Genomic DNA, 19,267 nt, shown 5'->3' with positions numbered 1-19,267 from the left:
CTTGGTTGGATGGACCCCATATCTTCCCAGCAGTCCTCCTTTCAAGAACGGCACCTATGGTGGAGGAAGCTGAAGCCCTTCTGGCAACACCATATGCATAACCATGCATTCATCTCCAGAGTGCTCATGTCCCTGCCTGGGCCATTACCCTCAACTGGAAGGATGGACAAGAACATAACCTTTACCCCGGACTCCTTCACCCATGCTCCCAGAGTCCTGTAGTCTCTGTTGAGCTTCTCAGGGTCATACCTGGCAGTATTATTAGTGTCCATGTGGATAAACAGCCTGGGGTACTGCTCAGAGGGATGGACGCGCTTTAGCAACCTTTCTGTAATGTCTCAGACACAGGTTTCAGACAGGCAGCACACTTCCCAGGATATCATGTATGGATGGCACATGGATATCTCTGTCCTCCTTAGAAGGAGCATTAGCACTGTGTGTCTCCTCCTCTTGGGAGCAGTGGCTTTGGGAAGATCTTGGTTCGCCGATCCGGCCACCCTGTAGGGGGAGGTGGCGCGGAGGAGGGGAACACCCTGCTGGGAGTGGGCTGCGCACTCCATCTGCCCCAGCCGGTGCCAGGTCTGTAGCAAGCCCGGCAGGGCAGCCTGCGTCCTTCCCTCCCGCCAACTGGAGAGGTGCGGAGCCCTCCCGGCAGGCAGCACGGCGGTCAGGGCCACGTGGCAAGTGCCCCGCTGAAGCCCTGGCCGCCCCCCTTCTCTCTCTCCCCCCGCTTCCTTTCTCTCCCCCCCACTAGCTGGGGCACGTCTGCAGTGCAGGGAGTCCCCCTGCACCCTGGTTCCGGCCATGCCACAGATTTTTTTTCCCCAGCTTTGCCACTCTGGCCGCGCCACAGGTTTTTTTTTTTTTTTTGCTTTGCCGTTCTGGCCGCCCCAATTTTTATTTTATTTTTTTGCTTGGGCAGCAAAAAAGCCAGAGCTGGCCCTGCCTCTGCCTGGCTTTCTTCAGCAGGGACATGCATGCCTCATTCCCAGCTAGTCTAAGTTAGAGCCTGAATGGACGTCTCCACGGTCAGTATGTCTATCTGTTGGGGGCCCTCAGAGGTGCAGGCAGATGAAGAGGTAGCAGTGGTGTTGGCGATGCAACATTTTCCTCCTGTTGCAGATCTTCCTTGAAGAGTATCTGCAAGTTAAGAGAAAACCTACCTCCCTCTACTGGCAGACTCCACTGGCTAACTCCCTTGGTCTCCCAGCTACCTAATAGACTCACCAGCCACATCTTGCCAGCCTTTGGGAGCCTACATACTCTTTAAAGCCTAGGCCCTATATACAGATGGAATGAATGACTCATCCACTCTCACTCAGCTCCCTCTAATCAGTAACCTTGGTGTGCAAGGTGCAAACCTTCTGTTTCTAATAATGTTTCACTAAGGAGGTTGACAATGATAGTCTGGAATCTGTATTTACACACAATGAGCCAGGTCCTCAGGTAGTGTAAATCAGTAGCACCCTATTGACTTCACTAGATCTGGTCCAAAGATTCTACTGAACCTATTTTTTTTATATTAAGGTTTGCCTAATTTCTAATAAAATAGCATTAATATATTAATGTAAAACCTAAGAAGGATAATGATGTTATTCCCTTTTCCTCCCACTTTTTAGCCTTCTTTTATCACTTCCCCTTTATTTATTTCCCAGGGATCTTTGCTCACCAAATAGTCCAGGTCTCAAAAATTAGGCTTGTTTCACTAATGATTTCTTCTCCTGTCCATCACATAATTGTCTCCAATATGTCATTTATCATAGCACTTGTAAACTTTTCATATAAGATATTTTTGACTAGTGCTTCAAAATCCTGCAAAAAACCCAAACAAACAAACAAAAAAATTAAACAAAATAAGTCATGCATTAGAAATAAGGAATGTGTCAAGCTTCTTCCTAACAGAAAAGTATTGAATTGATATCATATTGCATTCATTGTCTGGCAAAGTAGAATAATACCAGCAGTCTAAACCTAACGTATCAGATTTTAGACTTGAGTTTAGGAATAGTGAGTGACATTGATGTATAGTAGGGAGTTAAGTCTGGAGAGAGTGGGAATAATGTACTGCTCTGAAAGGTTTTAGAAAGATCAAAGGAGCCATTACTGGACCAGCATTCAAACAGCAGGGAGGGAAATATGGTGTTAGTAATTCTCACAGATATTGTAGACAAAGCCAGTGAATGGATATAAAGCAACGTAAAAATCTTAAAATCAATAGGTTGCTTTACTGGTATTCACAGTAGTGTCTGTAAAGTATGGGGTGCATAGGTTAATTAATGCATTTAAGTTTCTGTATTTTGAATTCATTTGAGAATTTCAGCAGTAAGCTGCAAGACCAGTTTACAAATCTCTGTTTGAAAGATAACAGATGCAGGTCTCAATATACCAAAATGAGGCATAAGAGGATCAATTGCTACCTGGAAATCTTCCTAAAATGACAATTGGGAAACTCTGGGGATTCAATTTATATATATTTTAATGGCAAAATAGATTCTGATATGATTCCTTGACCAACACAATGCTTCTGCATTTTAACACAATTACATTTGCTTAAAAAAAATAAAGGAAAATGTTTGGCGGGAAAAAAATCAAGCCTATTTGAATTAATTCAGCCTCTCCTGAATATAATATAAGGTTGTTTACAATGTTTTACAAGGGTCTACACCTATATTAAATGTATATCCACACAGAGCTTTGATGATTGAAAGCACAATGTAGAATTATTTCATTATTTTTATTGAAATATATAAAGCATCTAGCACTAAATCCTCTATGAACCAAAAAAGTACCAGAAAAAGCATAATCCCACAATACAATTGAATTCAGATGAAGTAGCTAACCATGAGCCTCCACATCTACAGAAGTCACTCAAGAGGAAAACAATAATAATTGTGACAGACCCAGACCAGTGGGGTACAGGAGTCTGGTAGAAGGCAAATATACTGGTCACTCGATGAGTAGTTTTCTGTTCCCTGAGTGACCAGAGCAGGGGCTGTACTAGAGTAATCAGGAACCTGCTAGAACCAGTTAACCAGGCAGGCTAATTAGGACACCTGGAGCCAATTAAGAAGAAGCTTCTAGAATCAATTAAGGCAGGCTAATCAGGGCACCTGGGTCATAAAAAAGAGCTCACTTCAGTTTGTGGTGTGAGTGTGAGGAGCTGGGAGCAAGAGGCACAAGGAGAGGGAGAGGGTATGCTGCTGGAGGACTGAGGAGCACAAGCATTATCAGACACCAGGAGGAAGGTCCAATGGTGAGAATAAGGAAGGTGTTTTGAGGAGGCCATGGGGAAGTAGCCCAGGGAATTGTCGCTGTCATGCAGCTGTTATAGGAGACACTATAGGGAGCTGCAGTCCACAGGGCCCTGGGCTGGAACCCGGAGTAGAGGGTGGGCCCAGGTTCCCCCCAAACCTCCCAATTGACCTGGACTGTGGGTTCTTCCAGAGGGGAAGGTCTCTTGGCTGTTCCACAACCTACATGGTGAATCTCTGAGGCCGGTTCCTGCAGCCTCTGCTATTGGAGCTTTAGAGTTCATGTTGTAAGTTTTTCTCTGTCACCATGATGGCTAGAAACTTAATTTTTCCTTTAAATGAAAGATGAGCTTCTCACATCATTTCATAATTCCTGCAGTCAATAGTTTCAAGAACCACCCTCCCACAAAAATGATAAAATCATGAGAGTTTGCAACATTAGGACCAGCCCCCTGACTACTGAGTATGTGTACTGGGTGTATTGCAAAATGTGCTGCAGGAGAAGGGTAGCACGCATTTTAGTTTTGGAACAGAAGCAACATATAGTCCATTAAAGTCCATTCCCCAGCCATTCTGACCCATTATAATCTGGATTAGCAGGACAGCTAAAAGACGTGCACAAATTTGCATCTTCTCCCCCATCCCAGCTTTTTATGTGCCTCAAGATTTTACCCTATTACTCCAATTTTTTTTTCTAGGATCTGATGTGATGATTTTGTAGCACATTTCTTATTATTCACCCAGTAAGGAGAAAAAAGACCTGTGTATTATCAGCAGAAAAGTGGAAGCTAAACATTTCATTTTCTAAAAAATATAGAGCTGCCTGGGGTAACAATGTATGTTATACTTAAAAAAAGTAAACAAGTAGAGATTTAACAAGATCTCGAAGGAATCAAAGGTACCTATAAAAGTTATTTAGACAGTTAGTAAAACAGGCTGTATGGAAGCAGTAGGACAAATCCTCTCAAAGAGTCAAATTCTCCCTTCCTGCACTCAACTAGATTACAAAAGCATTGGGTAAGGTTTCTCCATCAAGATCAAGGTGGATAGAATCCTACACCCAAGGCCATGGTGTACTAGAGGGTCTAATTAGTGGCTGGTACTGCAGTCTAAGGAATGTACTAGATTCCCCAGATGCTGCTCCATGCTGTTTTTGGAGGAGGTTGGACTCTGAATATTTACAGATATTCTGCCATGACCCAACAACCCAACATTTTTTCTGTATAGCACACCGAATTTTCTGTAGCTATGCCGCCTTTCGGGCCCTATTCACCTGTGTTTGAATGTGTGTGTGTGTGTGTGTGTGTGTGTGTGTGTGAGAGAGAGAGAGGAGCAAGGAATGCACAAAATTATCTAGCCCACCAAACATTACATTGTACATGTTATCATACCCCTGAAATAGTTATGTAGTGCTGTTGCACAATTGGCAAAGGAATGACTGATGAGAAACAAACAAGGAAAAGTGAGCAGGTGATGGAATGTCTCTTAAATATCCCATGCTGGCAGCTATACCTATACATCTCCTTTAGGCCTGATGAAAGGAGGATGAAAGATGAAACATGAGTGTGAGCTAACACTCACAGAAAACAACTATTGACATAGTAAGAGTAAGCAGAAAGCCCTCGCCAATTTGCATAGGGTGTGGTTTAAGCAAACAACACACAAGCACACAAGGATGACCACCCGTCCCAAATTGGGCAGGACAGTTCCAAAATGAAGAGTTCAAATCCTGATCCTGGGCTGAATGACTCCAGGACAGCATTTGTCTCAGATTTCCTGTGGTGCCATTCTGTGCCTGCCCGAGGCTCAAGAGTGGCCCAGCTTCTTCTCAAGGGGGGGAGGACTGAGGTTAGCCTTAGCACCCTGCTCACCATGAGGCCCCACTCCTGCTCTTTTCCCCGAGACACCCCCAGCAAGGCCAGAAGCCAGAGCCAAACTGTGGTAATCACCCACTGGGGATACCCAGACCCTTCACCTTCACTGAGCGGCATGCCAGAGGGAAGGGGGGGCAGGGACAGAGGCCAGGGACTGCACTTAGGCCCCCAAGCCCCCACCCAGTGCAGATGAAGGCTCCCCACAGTGGCCCAGGCTCCCTGAGTGGCTCTTACCATGGTCCGGCTCTGGCTTCTGGCCTAGCCAGGGGAGTCGGGGGGAGAGGAGGAAAGGAAGAGCAGGGGTGGGGCCTCTTGGTGAGGGTTGGCTAAGGCCCACCTCAGTCCTCCTCCTCCCCTCCAGTGGGAAGAGGCTAGTGCCCCTCCTGAGCCTCTAGGGGAAGAGGAGGAGCAGGGGATGGGGTAAGGTTGCTGCATGTGTCCCGCTTTTGTCTTTTGAAAGGGTGGTCACCCTAAAGCACACAGTTGGAAGTAATCAAAGCATTACAAATAGAAAACGTTATATGGAGAGATCTCAGATGGCAGAGAACAGTGCAGCGTAATGACTTATAGCTACAAGGAGGCCTCATATTGGAAAAGCAAATAAATACCTACAGAATGGAACTAGGCAGGTATATAAATACAAAGCCTTGTTTGTGCAAGAGCACACATGGTCAGCCCTTGGGCCCGGCAGAAAAAGGAAGAAAGATGTTAGGTACTTCCCTGAACAGAATGACCAGAAAGGTTAAAGTAGTTTTTCCAGACGAATGTAAAGTGGCCCTGGTGAACATGAGAATCGGGTCCTCTAATGTTAAAGTGGACTGTTTGTTTTTTTGTTTGTTTGTTGGGCTATTTTTGTGTACGAGATATGTTATAAATCTACCAAGGATATGTCTACACTACGAAATTAGGTCAAATTTATAGAAGCTGGTTTTATAGAAATCGGTTTTATACAGTTGATTGTGTGTGTCCCCACATAAAATGCTCTAAGTGCATTAAGTCGGCAGACCGTGTCCACAGTACCGAGGCTAGCGTCGACTTCCGGAGTGTTGCACTGTGGGTAGCTATCCCACAGTTCCCTCAGTCTCTGACACCCATTGGAATTCTGGGTTGAGATCCCAATGTCTGATGATGCAAAAACAGTGTCGCGGGGGGTTCTGGTTACATGTCGTCAGGCCCCTCTCCCTCCGTCAGAGCAACGGCAGACGATCGATTTGCGCCTTTTTACCTGGGTTACCTGTGCCGACAACATACCATGGCAAGCATGGAGCCCGCTCAGCTCAGCTCACCGTCACCATATGTCATCTGGGTGCCGGCAGACGTGGTACTGCATTGCTACACAGCAGCAGCTAATTGCCTTTTGGCAGTAGACGGTGCAGTATGACTGGTAGCCGTCATCGGCTATCTGGGTGCTGGCAGACGCGGGGCTGCATTGCTACAAGCAGTAGCTCCTTGCCTTTTGGCAGTGGATGGTGTATTACGATTGATATCCGTCATCGTCATATTCCTCAGTGAGTTCAATCAGAGGCACCTGGGCAGACATGTTTTGTCTCCTGGAGACTCAGTCCTGCTGGCAGTCCTATTGAACTGTCTTGACGATGATGGCTAGCAGTCGTAATACAACATTTTCTGCCAAGCACCTAGAACACGCCGATGGCTATCAGTCATGCTGCACCATCTGCTGCCAGCTTAAGATGTAAAAAATAGATGGACCAGATTTGTTCTGTATTCATTTGCTTCCCCCTCCCTCCGTGAAATCAATGGCCTGCTAAACCCAGGGTTTTGAGTTCAATCCTTCGGGGGGGGGGGGGGGGGCATTCTGTGTGACAGTTGTTTGTGTTTCTCCCTGATGCACAGCCACCTTTGTTGATTTTAATTCCCTGTAAGCCATGTCGTCACTTGCCCATCCCTCCCTTCCTCCCTCCGCCAGACAATAGTTTCACGCCTTTTTTCAGTCCAGAAGCCATAGCACTGGGATCATGGAGCCCGCTCAGATCACCGTGGCAATTATGAGCACAATGAACACCACGCGCATTGTCCTGGAGTATATGCAGAGCCAGAACATGCCAAAGCAAAACCAGGCGAGGAGGCGATTGCAGCGCGGCGACGAGAGTGATGAGGAAATTGACATGGACATAGACATCTCACAAAGTACAGGCCCCAGCAATGTGCAAATCATGGTGTTACTGGGGCAGGTTCATGGCATGGAACGCCGATTCTGGGCCCAGGAAACAAGCACAGACTGGTGGGACCCCATCGTGTTGCAGGTGTGGGACGATTCCCAGTGGCTGCGAAACTTTCGCATGCATAAGGGCACTTTCATGGAACTTTGTGACTTGCTTTCCCCTGCCCTGAAGCGCCAGAATACCAGGATGAGAGCAGCCCTCACAGTTGAGAAGCGAGTGGCGATAGCCCTGTGGAAGCTTGCAACGCCAGACAGCTACCGGTCAGTCGGGAATCAATTTGGAGTTGGCAAATCCACTGTGGGGGCTGCTGTGATCCAAGTAGCCAACGCAATCAAAGACCTGCTGATATCAAGGGTAGTGACTCTGGGAATGTGCAGGTCATAGTGGATGGCTTTGCTGTAATGGGATTCCCAAACTGTGGTGGGGCGATAGATGGAACCCATATCCCTATCTTGTCACCGGAACACCAAGCCACTGAGTACATAAACCGCAAGGGATACTTTTCAATGCTGCTGCAAGCCCTGGTGGATCACAAGGGACGTTTCACTAACATCAATGTGGGATGGCCGGGAAAGGTACATGATGCTCGCGTCTTCAGGAACTCTGGTCTGTTTCAAAAGCTGGAGGAAGGGACTTTCTTCCCGGACCACAAAATAACCATTGGGAATGTTGAAATGCCTATCGTTATCCTTGGGGACCCAGCCTACCCCTTAATGCCATAGCTCATGAAGCTGTACACAGGCAGCCTGGAAAGGAGTCAGGACCTGTTCAACTATAGGCTGAGCAAGTGCCGAATGGTGGTGGAATGTGCATTTGGACATTTAAAAGCGCGCTGGCACAGTTTACTGACTCGGATAGACCTCAGCGAAGCCAATATTCCAATTGTTTTTGCTGCTTGCTGTGCGCTCCACAATATCTGAGAGAGTAAGGGGAGACATTTATGGTGGGGAGGGAGGTTGAGGCAAATCGCCTGGCTGCTGATTACACGCAGCCAGACACCAGGGTGATTAGAAGAGTACAGCAGGGCGTGGTGCGCATCAGAGAAACTTTGAAAACGAGTTTTGTGACTGGCCAGGCTATGGTATGAAACTTCTGTTTGTTTCTCCTTGATGAACCCTCCGTCCCGTCCCCCCCGGTTCACTCTACTTCCCTGTAAACTAACCACCCTACCCTCCCCCCTTTGAGCACCGCTTGCAGAGGCAATAAAGTCATTCTTATTTCACATTCATGCATTCTTTATTAATTCATCACACAACTAGGGGGATAACTGCCAAGGTAGCCCGGGAGGGGTGGGGGAGGAGGGAAGGAAAAGGACACACTGCAGTTTAAAACTTTAAAACTGTAACACTTCTTGAAGGCCAGCCTTCTGATGCTCGGGCAATCATCAGGGGTGGAGTGACTGGGTGGCCGGAGGCCCCCCCCAACCGTGTTCTTGGGCGTCTGGGTGAGGAGGCTATGGAACTTGGGGAGGAGGGCTGTTGGTTACACAGGGGCTGTCGTGGCGGTCTCTGCTCCTGCTGCCTTTCCTGCAGCTCAACCATACACTGGAGCATTTCAGTTTGATGCTCCAGCAGCCGGAGCATCGACTCTTGCCTTCTGTCAGCAAGCTGACACCACCTATCCTCTTCAGCCCGCCACTTGCTCTCTTCAGCCCGCGATTCAGCCTGCCACCTCTCCTCTTGTTCATATTGTGCTTTTTTGCACTCTGACATTGACTGCCTCCACGCATTCTGCTGTGCTCTGTCAGCGTGGGAGGACATCTGGAGCCGTTTTCTCCTTCTAAACTTCACTAGCCTCTGTGAAGGAGAAACATTTGCAGCTAGTGGAGGAGAAGGGAGAGGTGGTTAAAAAAGACACATTTTAGAGAACAATGGGTACACTCTCACGTTAAATTTTGCTGTTCACATTACACAACACATGTGCTTTCGTTACAAGGTCGCATTTTTCCTCTTATATTGAGGGCCTTCCGGTTTGATGTGAGAGATCACTCACGCAGTGCCAGGCAACAGATTTCGGCTTGCAGGCAGCCATGGTAAGCCACAGTCTTTTGGCGTTTTTAACCTTAACATGTGGGAATGGTTTCAAACAGTAGCGCCCTCATTTCCCATAACAAGCACCAGTTGGGTTGGCTATTTAAAATGGGTTTGCAATGTAAAAGGAGGGGCTGCGGTTTCCGGGTTAAAATGCAGCACAAACCCAACTACCCCTCCCACACACACCCAATTCTCTGGGATGATCACTTCACCCCTCCCCCCACCGTGTGGCTAACAGCGGGGAACATTTCTGTTCAACCGAGCAGGAACGGGCACCTCTGAATGTCCCCTTAATAAAATCACCCCATTTCAACCAGGTGACCGTGAATGATATCGCTCTCCTGAGGATAACAAAGGGAGATAAGGAATGGATGTTGTCTGCATGCCAGCAAACACTGGGACCTTACGCTGCCATGCTTTGTTATGCAATGATTCCAGACTACGTGCTACTGACCTGGCATGGTAAAGTGTCCTACTATGGCGGACGGGATAAGGCAGCCCTCCCCAGAAACCTTTTGCAAAGGCTTTGGGAGTACATGAAGGAGAGCTTTCTGGAGATATCCCTGGAGGATTTCTGATCCATCCCCATACACATTAACAGACTTTTCCAGTAGCTGTACTGGCCACAATTGCCAGGGCAAATTAATCATTAATCATTAAACTCGCTTGCTTTTAAACCATGTGTAATATTTACAAAGGTACACTCACCAGAGGTCCCTTGTCTGCCGTCAGGGTCTGGGAGCATGCCTTGGGTGAGTTTGGGGGTTACTGGTTCCAGGTCCAGGTTGATAAACATATTCTGGCTGTTGGGGTAACCGGTTTCTCAGCTTCTTTGTTGTGAGCTATCTTCATTGTCTTTATCATCATCTTCCTCATTTCCCGAACCCGCTTCCCTGTTGTGTGATTCTCCGTTGATGGAGTCAAAGCACACGGTTGGGGTAGTGGTGGCTGCACCCCCTAGAATGGCATGCATCTCCGCGTAGAAGCAGCATGTTTGCGGCTCTGCCCCGGACCTTCCGTTTGCCTCTCTGGCTTTGTGGTAGGCTTGCCTTAGCTCCTTAATTTTCACGTGGCACTGTTGTGCATCCCTGTTATGGCCTCTGTCCTTCATGGCCTTGGAGACTTTTTCTAATATTTTGCCATTTTGTTTACTGCTACGGAGTTCAGCTAGCACTGATTCATCTCCCCATATGGCGAGCAGATCCCCTACCTCCCGTTCTGTCCATGCTGGAGCTCTTTTGTGATCTCGGGACTCCATCATGGTTACCTGTGCTGATGAGCTCTGCATGGTCACCTGTGCTCTCCACGTTGGGCAAACAGGAAATGACATTAAAAAGTTTGTGGGGCTTTTCCTGTCTACCTGGTCATTGCATCTGAGTTGAGAGTGCTGTCCACAGCGGTCACAATGAAGCACTGTGGGATAGCTCCCAGAGGCCAATAACGTCGAATTCCGTCCACACTACCCCAAATCTGACCCGCAAAGGCTGATTTTAGCGCTAATCCCCTCGTCGGAGGTGGAGTAAAAAAACCAGTTTAAAGGGCCCTTTAAGTCGAAAAAAAGGGCTTCATCGTGTGGACGTGTCCAGGCTTAATTCGATTTAACGCTGCTAAATTCGACCTAAACTCGTAGTGTAGACCTGGCCTAACTTGGTTTTCTTTGTATGTTTAAGTTCTGGGGATACTGAAAAATATATCATCACCATCTTCATGGTCATCAAGAGCAGCAGCTGTGAAGTGAAAGTACCAAGCAGAAAGTGAAGTGGCTGTGACACTATAACTTACTATTGTCTGTGTAACTGATGTTTCTTTTTTTCTTTTTGATGCTTTGAGGCTAGAATCATCTATTCCAAGACCATTATAATAGCAAGTTTGCTGAATGTTGAGGCTTTTAACAAAGAAATAGAACAGAAATTGTCACAGAGATAACCAAAATAAAAAGTAGCACTGTTTTGTGCTAAGACAAAGACAGACTGAGAGAGACTGACTAACTGAATTGGACAGGCTTCTTTCACAAAAAATCATATTCCTAGCCTGCTACCTACTGCATGTTCTTCCAATAACAATCATAGGCAGCTATTCATATTTTCATTGTAAAGCAAAACAAAATGGGACAGATAATTCCAGAAGTAGTCATTGAAAATGTTGCTCAGTAAAAACATTTTAAAAAAATCCCAAAATATGGACTGAGGAAGGATACATGCTTTTATTCCATGCAGCTAGCTACCTGAATGAGACTTGCAGCAATTATTGAAGCCAGTGTAGTATTTTCTTACAAAAAACAGAGTAACATACACACACGCACAGAGTCAGAATATGGAAAAAGCAACAGCATGAACTCTACAGATCCTCAGTGTGAATATATATATATGACAGAAATAGATGGGGGGAGGGATAAATGGTTAATAGATTAATAGATTTTAAGGTCTGACTTAGTCTGACCTCCTATATATCGTAGGCCATTAAATTTTACCCGGTTACCCTTTATTGACGCCAATAATTTGTTTTGTGGTCTGAAATTAGGACTCTGAGTCAAGAACTCCTGGGGCCCAATCATACAAGGACTTGTGTGCATGTATTGTAGAAATGTTCAAGCCTTGAGAGCTGATATTGTTTGTGCTAAAAACTCCCTGTTTGACATTGGGCAAGTCATCCTAACATCTCTGCCTCTGTTTCCCCATTTGTAAAGTGGGGGATAATCATACTACACACAGTCCAAACATCATGACTGTGAGCATTATCACAGAATTCAAAGACTGAAAACACCCATTGGGTCATATAATGTATTTCCCTGCTAGTGCAATATTGATTTCCATTCTATATTTATAAGTGTTCTTTACAGTCCAGTTTTCAATGTGCCAACCAATGGGGCTTCCCAGTGTTTTTTTTTTTTTGAAGATTATTTTATAATCTAATAGATATCAGTTGTGGGAATTTTTCCTGATATCCACCCTATATTTTGTCTGTCTCAATATATTTCCATTACTTCTAATTAGGTCCGAAGCAGATGAAATATAAGTAGGTTGGTGATTTGAAAACCATCTCCCAAAGTATCTCCAGGGTCCAATGCTGCAATGAAGTCCTTTCATTGCTGCTACTCCAGCCTATGGCTTTATATAACATTTGCAGTCTCACCTGTATGGAGAATTGAGGCACTATTTGGTAGATTCTCCCTTGATCTTCCTGCCTCCAGTGTATACACTGGCAATTTATGAAGGGTATGTAGAGGTTTAAGTGATGCAGAGGACTTTATATTGGACCTACATAGCTAGGATAAAAATCAGCCTTAATGTAGAATGAATATTAGCCACATCAAATATCTGTCTATATTCAGATTTTCTTAGTGTTCCCCTGCCTGCTACTGATCATTAGTTATTTGTATATTATCTTCATTCTTAATTCTCTAAACTTCCTTTCATTATTTTTCTTACCTAAAATTGATTTTTAAAAGGTAGTCAGTACTTCAGTCATTTTTTGATTCTTCATTACATTAATCTCCCTCTTAATAATGGACCTACTTTCTTTTCAATACTACTTTCTACCTGATATATTAAAAAAAAATCTTACTCTTCATATCCCCTTAACATTAATTAGTTATTTTTTAATTGCTTTGAAGATGAAAAGGGCTAAATAATTGCTAATTATTAGTGAGTTTCTGCTTTCAATGGGTTATGCAAACTTTTTCCTTATTTTGTATGACATTTTTCTTTTGCCATTTTGTGCTTGCCAGTACCTAGCACTATTACTTCTCCAAGACAAAGAGACAAAGAAAGACTGATAGACTAACTACATGATTAAATAAATGGACACAAAAAAGTGTTTTCTAGCAGACAGGTACATAAAAAAGCCCTTAGAATTGTTTAGATGCAGCTAATGGACCAGAACATCCACTTGTGTAAATCAGAGTAGCGCCATTGACTTACACCAGGGAAAGATCTGGGACCATATGTATTTACCTAGTATGGCTAGATGTAGTGGCAGATATTAGTGCTTCTCACTGAGTTTTAAAATATGCAGTGATGTATGTTGTGGAGTCCTTTCTTTCAGTTCCTGGACCTTGTACTGATATCCCCACTGTGCCCGCAAGGGGGGCCGTGATACCAGCGGAAGAATGACACTCAGTGCCTGAGAGTAAAAAGCGAGGCTTTACTGAGGGAAGAACTTACACTCCAAGCTGCGCGGGGAGTCCCTGAGGCGCGCGGAGGGGCTGCGGGGGGGACTCTGACCGTCCGGGACAGCTGGCCAGGCAGGACTCCACTGAAGGGAGTCCACTGCAATGCTATATCCCCCCGCGCTTATCTCAAGGTTACATGGGGTCAACAGCTGGCTACATTCATTTCATTCATAAATCGTACTCATTATATAAGCTAACTTGTTTACAGACAAAAACATGCTGAACTATACTAAACTACATTTTGGCAGGGTCTGCCAAACAAAGTTCATTGCATGGCCTTCAACTACACAGCCTGCATCTTCCGCTTGCATTCAGTCACATACTCAGTCCGCAACTTAGCTCCTTGCCAAGCTTCCGCAACCTGTCCCCTACACTCCACCCCTTGGCGGACTGAGGTGTATTAGTCTAGTCACTGCTACCAGCGCATGGTGAGCGCGCGAACCGGTTTGGGTGTTGACAGCCGGGCCAGGAGGGTGGAAAAGCAGTTTATGCAGCATTGTAAGAGGACAAATACACATACAAATCCCACTAGTCCCATTAATAACAGGAGTCGAATGCGTCTCCCCCAGGTGCCAAGATCCAGAAGCCAGGAGGTTAGCCATTGCCAAGAGTCATTCCATGCAGAGGCCTCGGAGCCTACATCATGTAACACTTTCAAGTGGTCCATCATATTGTGAACATCAGTTTCAATGCGCTTATCCTGATTTGAATAAAAACAACAACTTTCGTTAACCAAGGCACAGACACCACCTTGGGCAGCTAGTAAATAATCCAGTGCCATGCGATTTTACAATACTACTTGCGAAGAAAAGATACCTCTAATTGCAAAGTGTGGATCGCATCTATGGTATCATTTGCTATAAATCTCTAACGTGGCTAAAATATTTACAATGGCACTCTCTAATTCGGCCACCCCCTAGCCAGGGGAGGAAAGCGCGGACGAATTGATGAAAGCCTGTGGGTTCCTGCACAATGGGGTTTGTGCTCCGTCGTGAACGTGTCACCGATATATAATTGTGCACTGAACGAGCATGCATAGTGTGCATTCCATATAAATAGGGGAGAAGCTGTCCCACTATGCACCGTACATACCATTAGTTGGTTAGGGTTTTATATGCCCAGCGACCACATAGCCAGTACAACCCTGGCAGCCCTGCTATAGGGAGCCATATGCTGCCTGAGGTGTTTCGACAGCAGCTGTTTGAGCTCTGGTTACACTGAGGCCAATAATGGGTGTGCGGGAAATGCCCGCGTCTAATCGTATTGAGGGGCATTTTCCCTACGGGTATGCTGGTGTTGAAATAGTACAAAAACCCATGGATATGTAGTCCCCACTCGCCCCAATCCCACCACCGATGGCAGAGGGTGGTGCCATTCGAATAGGTCAAATTAGTTCCAGAAGAACCGGAACAATTGTCACTTGAGACCCACGTCTCCCCAGCCAGCCACTCACTGTACAATCCTGGTAGGCTGGCAGTGACATTAAATTGCCCGGTGCCTGGCAGGTATTCTACTACTACTGCATACGAGGACAGGAGAAGTTCTCCAACAGGACGAACAGCATCCATTGCTGGAAATCGCTGCACACACCAATGCACATTCCCCAATACCATCACTGGTGTCCCTTGGTGCTGGTAGGGGGTTGTTTCATTATACTTAGTGAGAAAGGTGGTATAGTTAAGGGCCCAGGATTCATTCCACGGCACTGCAGCCCACGGGATCCCAGTGCTTGCCAATTGGGGGGCATGTGTGCAGTACCAGCAGTCCAACTTGTTACCTGCTAGTGCCACTGACTGCATCCACTGGACAGTGGAATTGTGGTGCCATGTGGCTTGGGCACCAGTCTCAATCAAACCTAGTTCAAGGATTAGGCTGTAGAGAGCATGTCGCAGGAACATCATACGGGTTTTGGTCTTTGGGTGGCGTGCCCAGGGTGCTCCACGGGGTTGTGCAAACTGCAGTGCAGCGGTCATGGTCGCCTGGAAGAAAGACGCTTAGAGGGTACATAAATTGGGGCATCTTCCCCTTTTAGCAACATGAGGTGGGTATCCCCGGGACCATCGGCTACGATTTCCCCTTCAAGCGGGTTATGCTTGGTGGGGTCATGGACCCAAACTGCACGCCCAGTCGAGCTGAACCCCCCGCTCGAGTGGTGGGTGTAAGCGCCTCCACTTCCTGCACTTCAGGCAATCCAATGCGCTCGCAAATCAGCTGTGCAACCCGCTCGCCTTGGGAGAGGATTATTGCCTGCGGGCCATTGTGCATCAAAAGCACCTTAACCTCCCCCGTGTAGTCAGCGTCAATCACTCCCGCTGCCACATCTATGCCCTTGAGGGCCAGGCTACTGCATGGGGCAATGCGCCCATAATAGCCTTGTGGGAGTCCAATGGCTAAGCCAATACTCATGAGGTTTCGGCTATTAGGCTGCAGAGTAAGGCTCTCCTGAGGGACCCGTAGGTCAAGACCAGCACTTCCCGGAGTGGCCCGAATGGGGAGGTGGGCTTGCGGGTGCAGACGCTGCACTCGCAGCACACGGGGCCGCTCGATGACCTCCCCCTTAAATCTGGCATATGGGATGGAACAATACAGCGGACGGTCATTGAGCACGGCTGCAGCCTGGCGCAGGTTATGACTCCATCCGGCCAGGGATTCAGTGGGGGACAGTTTGCGTAGCTGTTCTTTAAGTAAACCGTTCATGCGCTCAATGAGCCCGGCGCCCTGCGGGTGGTATGCGATGTGAAACACCCACACGATTCCTAGCCCCCTAGTCCATTCTCTTACTTCCATCCCCATGAAATGGGTTCCCTGATCACTCTGCACTTCAAGGGGAGTTCCGTAATAGTGGATAAGTTCTTCTAACTCCTTGATAGTCTGCTCCTGTGTAGCACGTGCGCACGGGTATACAAAGAGCAGGCCAGAATACGTATCTACTGCAGTCAGCGAGTACTTATGCCGCCTTCTATACCTCCCCAGGTCTTTGGCCTTGCTTCTGGTACCCCTTCTCTGTTTTCAAGTGCTGGGGGGAGAGCCTCGTACACTGTGGGCAGTGCTGACGGGTGTCCCGCTGTGCACCAATTGTAGTCTGCAACCCACAATCAGTGGCCCATTGCATTGCCTTTTCCCCCGCCAGGTGACCGCTCTTTTGGTGTACCCATTTGGCCAGGCCAGGGGCAGCTACTGCATAGACTGTGACCATGTCATCTACCTCTCTGTTGAACCGGGCCTGGTCTGCTTCCCCTATCAGGTGGGCATCTACATGACAAACAGCAATGGGCCTCTGACTACAGGCATCCCAGATTGCAGGCCACATGTCGTACCCCCAAAGGGGTCTGTCATGTACCTTCCAGCTAGCTGCATGCTGGACGGCCATCCATTGCATCATGACTTTGTAGATTGCCCAGCTATCTGTATATATAAAGAGGGGCCCTGGGTTCTCGATGATGGTTATAAATGCTTCCTGTAGCTCAGCCCACTGGCTAGACAGGCCGGGGCCGGTCTCAAACAGTACTTCCTCGAGGCAGGGGTTGTACGCGGCCGCTCGCCACCGGTGTTCTGCTCCCCTATATGAAGCCAATCCAGCAGTAAACCACGCAACTTCTCGTTGTTATTCGGTTAAGGAGGCGTAGGGAGGAGCCTCCACACAGGGCGGCTGAGGTACCTCGACTGGGGGGGGGCATAGGCATGCTGCCCTTCAGAGGGCAGTTCCTCAAAGGTGACAGCACCAAGGAGCTGTGCATGCGTATCGGTAATGTTCGCCTGGGTCATTTGCATACGGAGCTGCAGGTAGTGTTTCCACTTCCATAGGGTTTGGGCCTGGGCTACTCCAGTCCGTGTAAGCGGGCTCTCGTCCCGGACCCAACCCATAATTGGAAGCGGAGTACGCACCTTCACAGGCTCCGCGCCTGTTATGGGCTCAGTTTGCTGGAGGGCCCATACTACTGCAAGCAGCTGCTGTTCGAGGGGCGTATACCATTCAGCCGAGCCTTGTAGGGATCATGACCAATACCCTATGGGCTCCTTCCGAGATGAGGCTTGCTGCCATAGCCCCCACGAGGCCACGTGGTCAACCACCGTTACCTCAAATTCAAAGGGGGTGTCCTGTTTACCTGGGCTCAGTACTGCATGCTGGCTCAGCGCCTCTTTACCCTGTTGGAATGTGGCATACTGTTTGGCTCTCCAACTAAATGTGGCTTTCTTCCGGACTACTGCTTGTATGGGCTGCAGGATATACCCTAGATGGGGAATAAACGTGCGCCAGTATCCTAAAAAGCCCAAGAAAGTATGGGCTTGGCTTACGTTAGTGGGCTCTGGGAAGTGGGTAATCGTTTCAATGGCCTTCTGTGGGATTTTACGTTGAGGCCCTGACCAAAGTATGCTCAGGAAGATCACCTCTTGGCTGGGTCCTTGGATCTTACTGGGGTTGACGGCTCATCCCCTGGCCGCCAATACCTGCAAAACATCGTTCTTAGCCTCGGAAAGTGCCGTTTCATGGGGCCCACTCAGTAGGACATCATCAATATAGTGTTCCAAAACCACCCCATCTGGGACAGCCACCTGCTCCAGGTATCCGCTAACCAACTGGTGACAGATGGTAGGGCTATGTTTATAGCCCTGGGGCAGCACGGTGAACGTATACTGCCGGTCCTCCCACGTAAAGGCGAATTGATCTTGGCTCTGCGGGGAAATGGCGATGGAAAAGAAGGCATTCGCCAAGTCCACCACCACATGCCACTGCCCTACTCGTGTTGCGAGGCGCTCCATGATGGAGACTATATCGGGAACTGCCGCCATTAGGGTTGGGGTGACCCTGTTCAGATTGCGGTAGTCAACCGTCATGCGCCAGGTTCCGTCCTTTTTCTGGCCAAATGGGGCTGTTAAATGCGCTCATGGCGGGACGGATGATGTCCGTCTGGAGCAATCCTTTAATGGTGGCGGTTATCTCCTCGTGCCCACCAGGTATCCGATACTGTTTGGTATTGACTACCGTGGTAGGGGTCGGAAGCACCATGGGGTCCCACCGCGGATGCCCTCGCAGCATGGTTACGACTGCTCGGACATACAGTGGGTGCCCAAAGGAAAAGGGTCCCCACTGAGTAGCTAGGGTTTGCCCTCGGAGGAGATCTATGCCCAATATGTACTCATGAATGGGGGCGATCAGAACGGTCTCCCACATGGGAGGGGCTTTTCCAATGGCCAGCCTTAACTGCATCGGCGCGGCCTGAACATCCACCCCTCCGAGGCCCCTCACCATTACTGACCGGCCCCGAAGGGACGGAGTGCCATGCAGTATAGTCACCTCCGCTCCCATATCCACGAGGGCCATTACTCGTTGCCGCCCTCCGCTAGGCCAGTAGATCTCCACTGCGACATAAGGGCGGTGGTCCCCCACTACAAACCGCCTCACTTCCAAAGGGGAGGTGGGGGGGACCCGCCACCACGTCAGTATTGGGCGGGCAGCTTCCACTCAACATAGTCTGCGGGTGGGGCAGACGGTTGTGCCCACTGAGGGGTATCATCTGCCTTGTTTTGGGGCCCCCCTTTGTCCTTGGTGCGCTGTTCCGGCTTGAGCTGTAACCAGCGCCTTAACAGCTCAGCGTTGGTTTTCCCATCTACCTCCTCTAAGGGGGTCCCCGCTTCCAGTAAGTCTTTGAACATAGTGTTGCGGCTAACCATCTCCTTTTGCTTTACGTTCACCTGCCGCGGCTTGGTTGTTTTCATCATATCATCAATCTCTGTCAATTGTATCATGAGCTGT

General features: G+C 47.9%; 1 protein-coding gene across 1 annotated transcript; it reads right to left on the bottom strand.

Annotated features, from left to right (window-relative positions):
• Positions 1-15,576: 15,576 nt before the first annotated feature.
• Positions 15,577-18,550, bottom strand: LOC117880725. The gene is given in 3 exon segments (XM_034777185.1): positions 15,577-16,389; positions 17,962-18,370; positions 18,372-18,550. Coding segments are annotated over 3 exon segments (1,401 nt in total).
• Between the last annotated feature and the right edge of the window lie 717 nt (positions 18,551-19,267).

This window comes from Trachemys scripta, chromosome 1 (genome assembly GCF_013100865.1).
Source record: "Trachemys scripta elegans isolate TJP31775 chromosome 1, CAS_Tse_1.0, whole genome shotgun sequence".
Classification (NCBI taxonomy): domain Eukaryota; kingdom Metazoa; phylum Chordata; order Testudines; family Emydidae; genus Trachemys; species Trachemys scripta.
The sequence above is the reverse complement of the archived record's forward strand: the minus strand, read 5'-3'. Positions and strand labels throughout refer to the sequence as shown.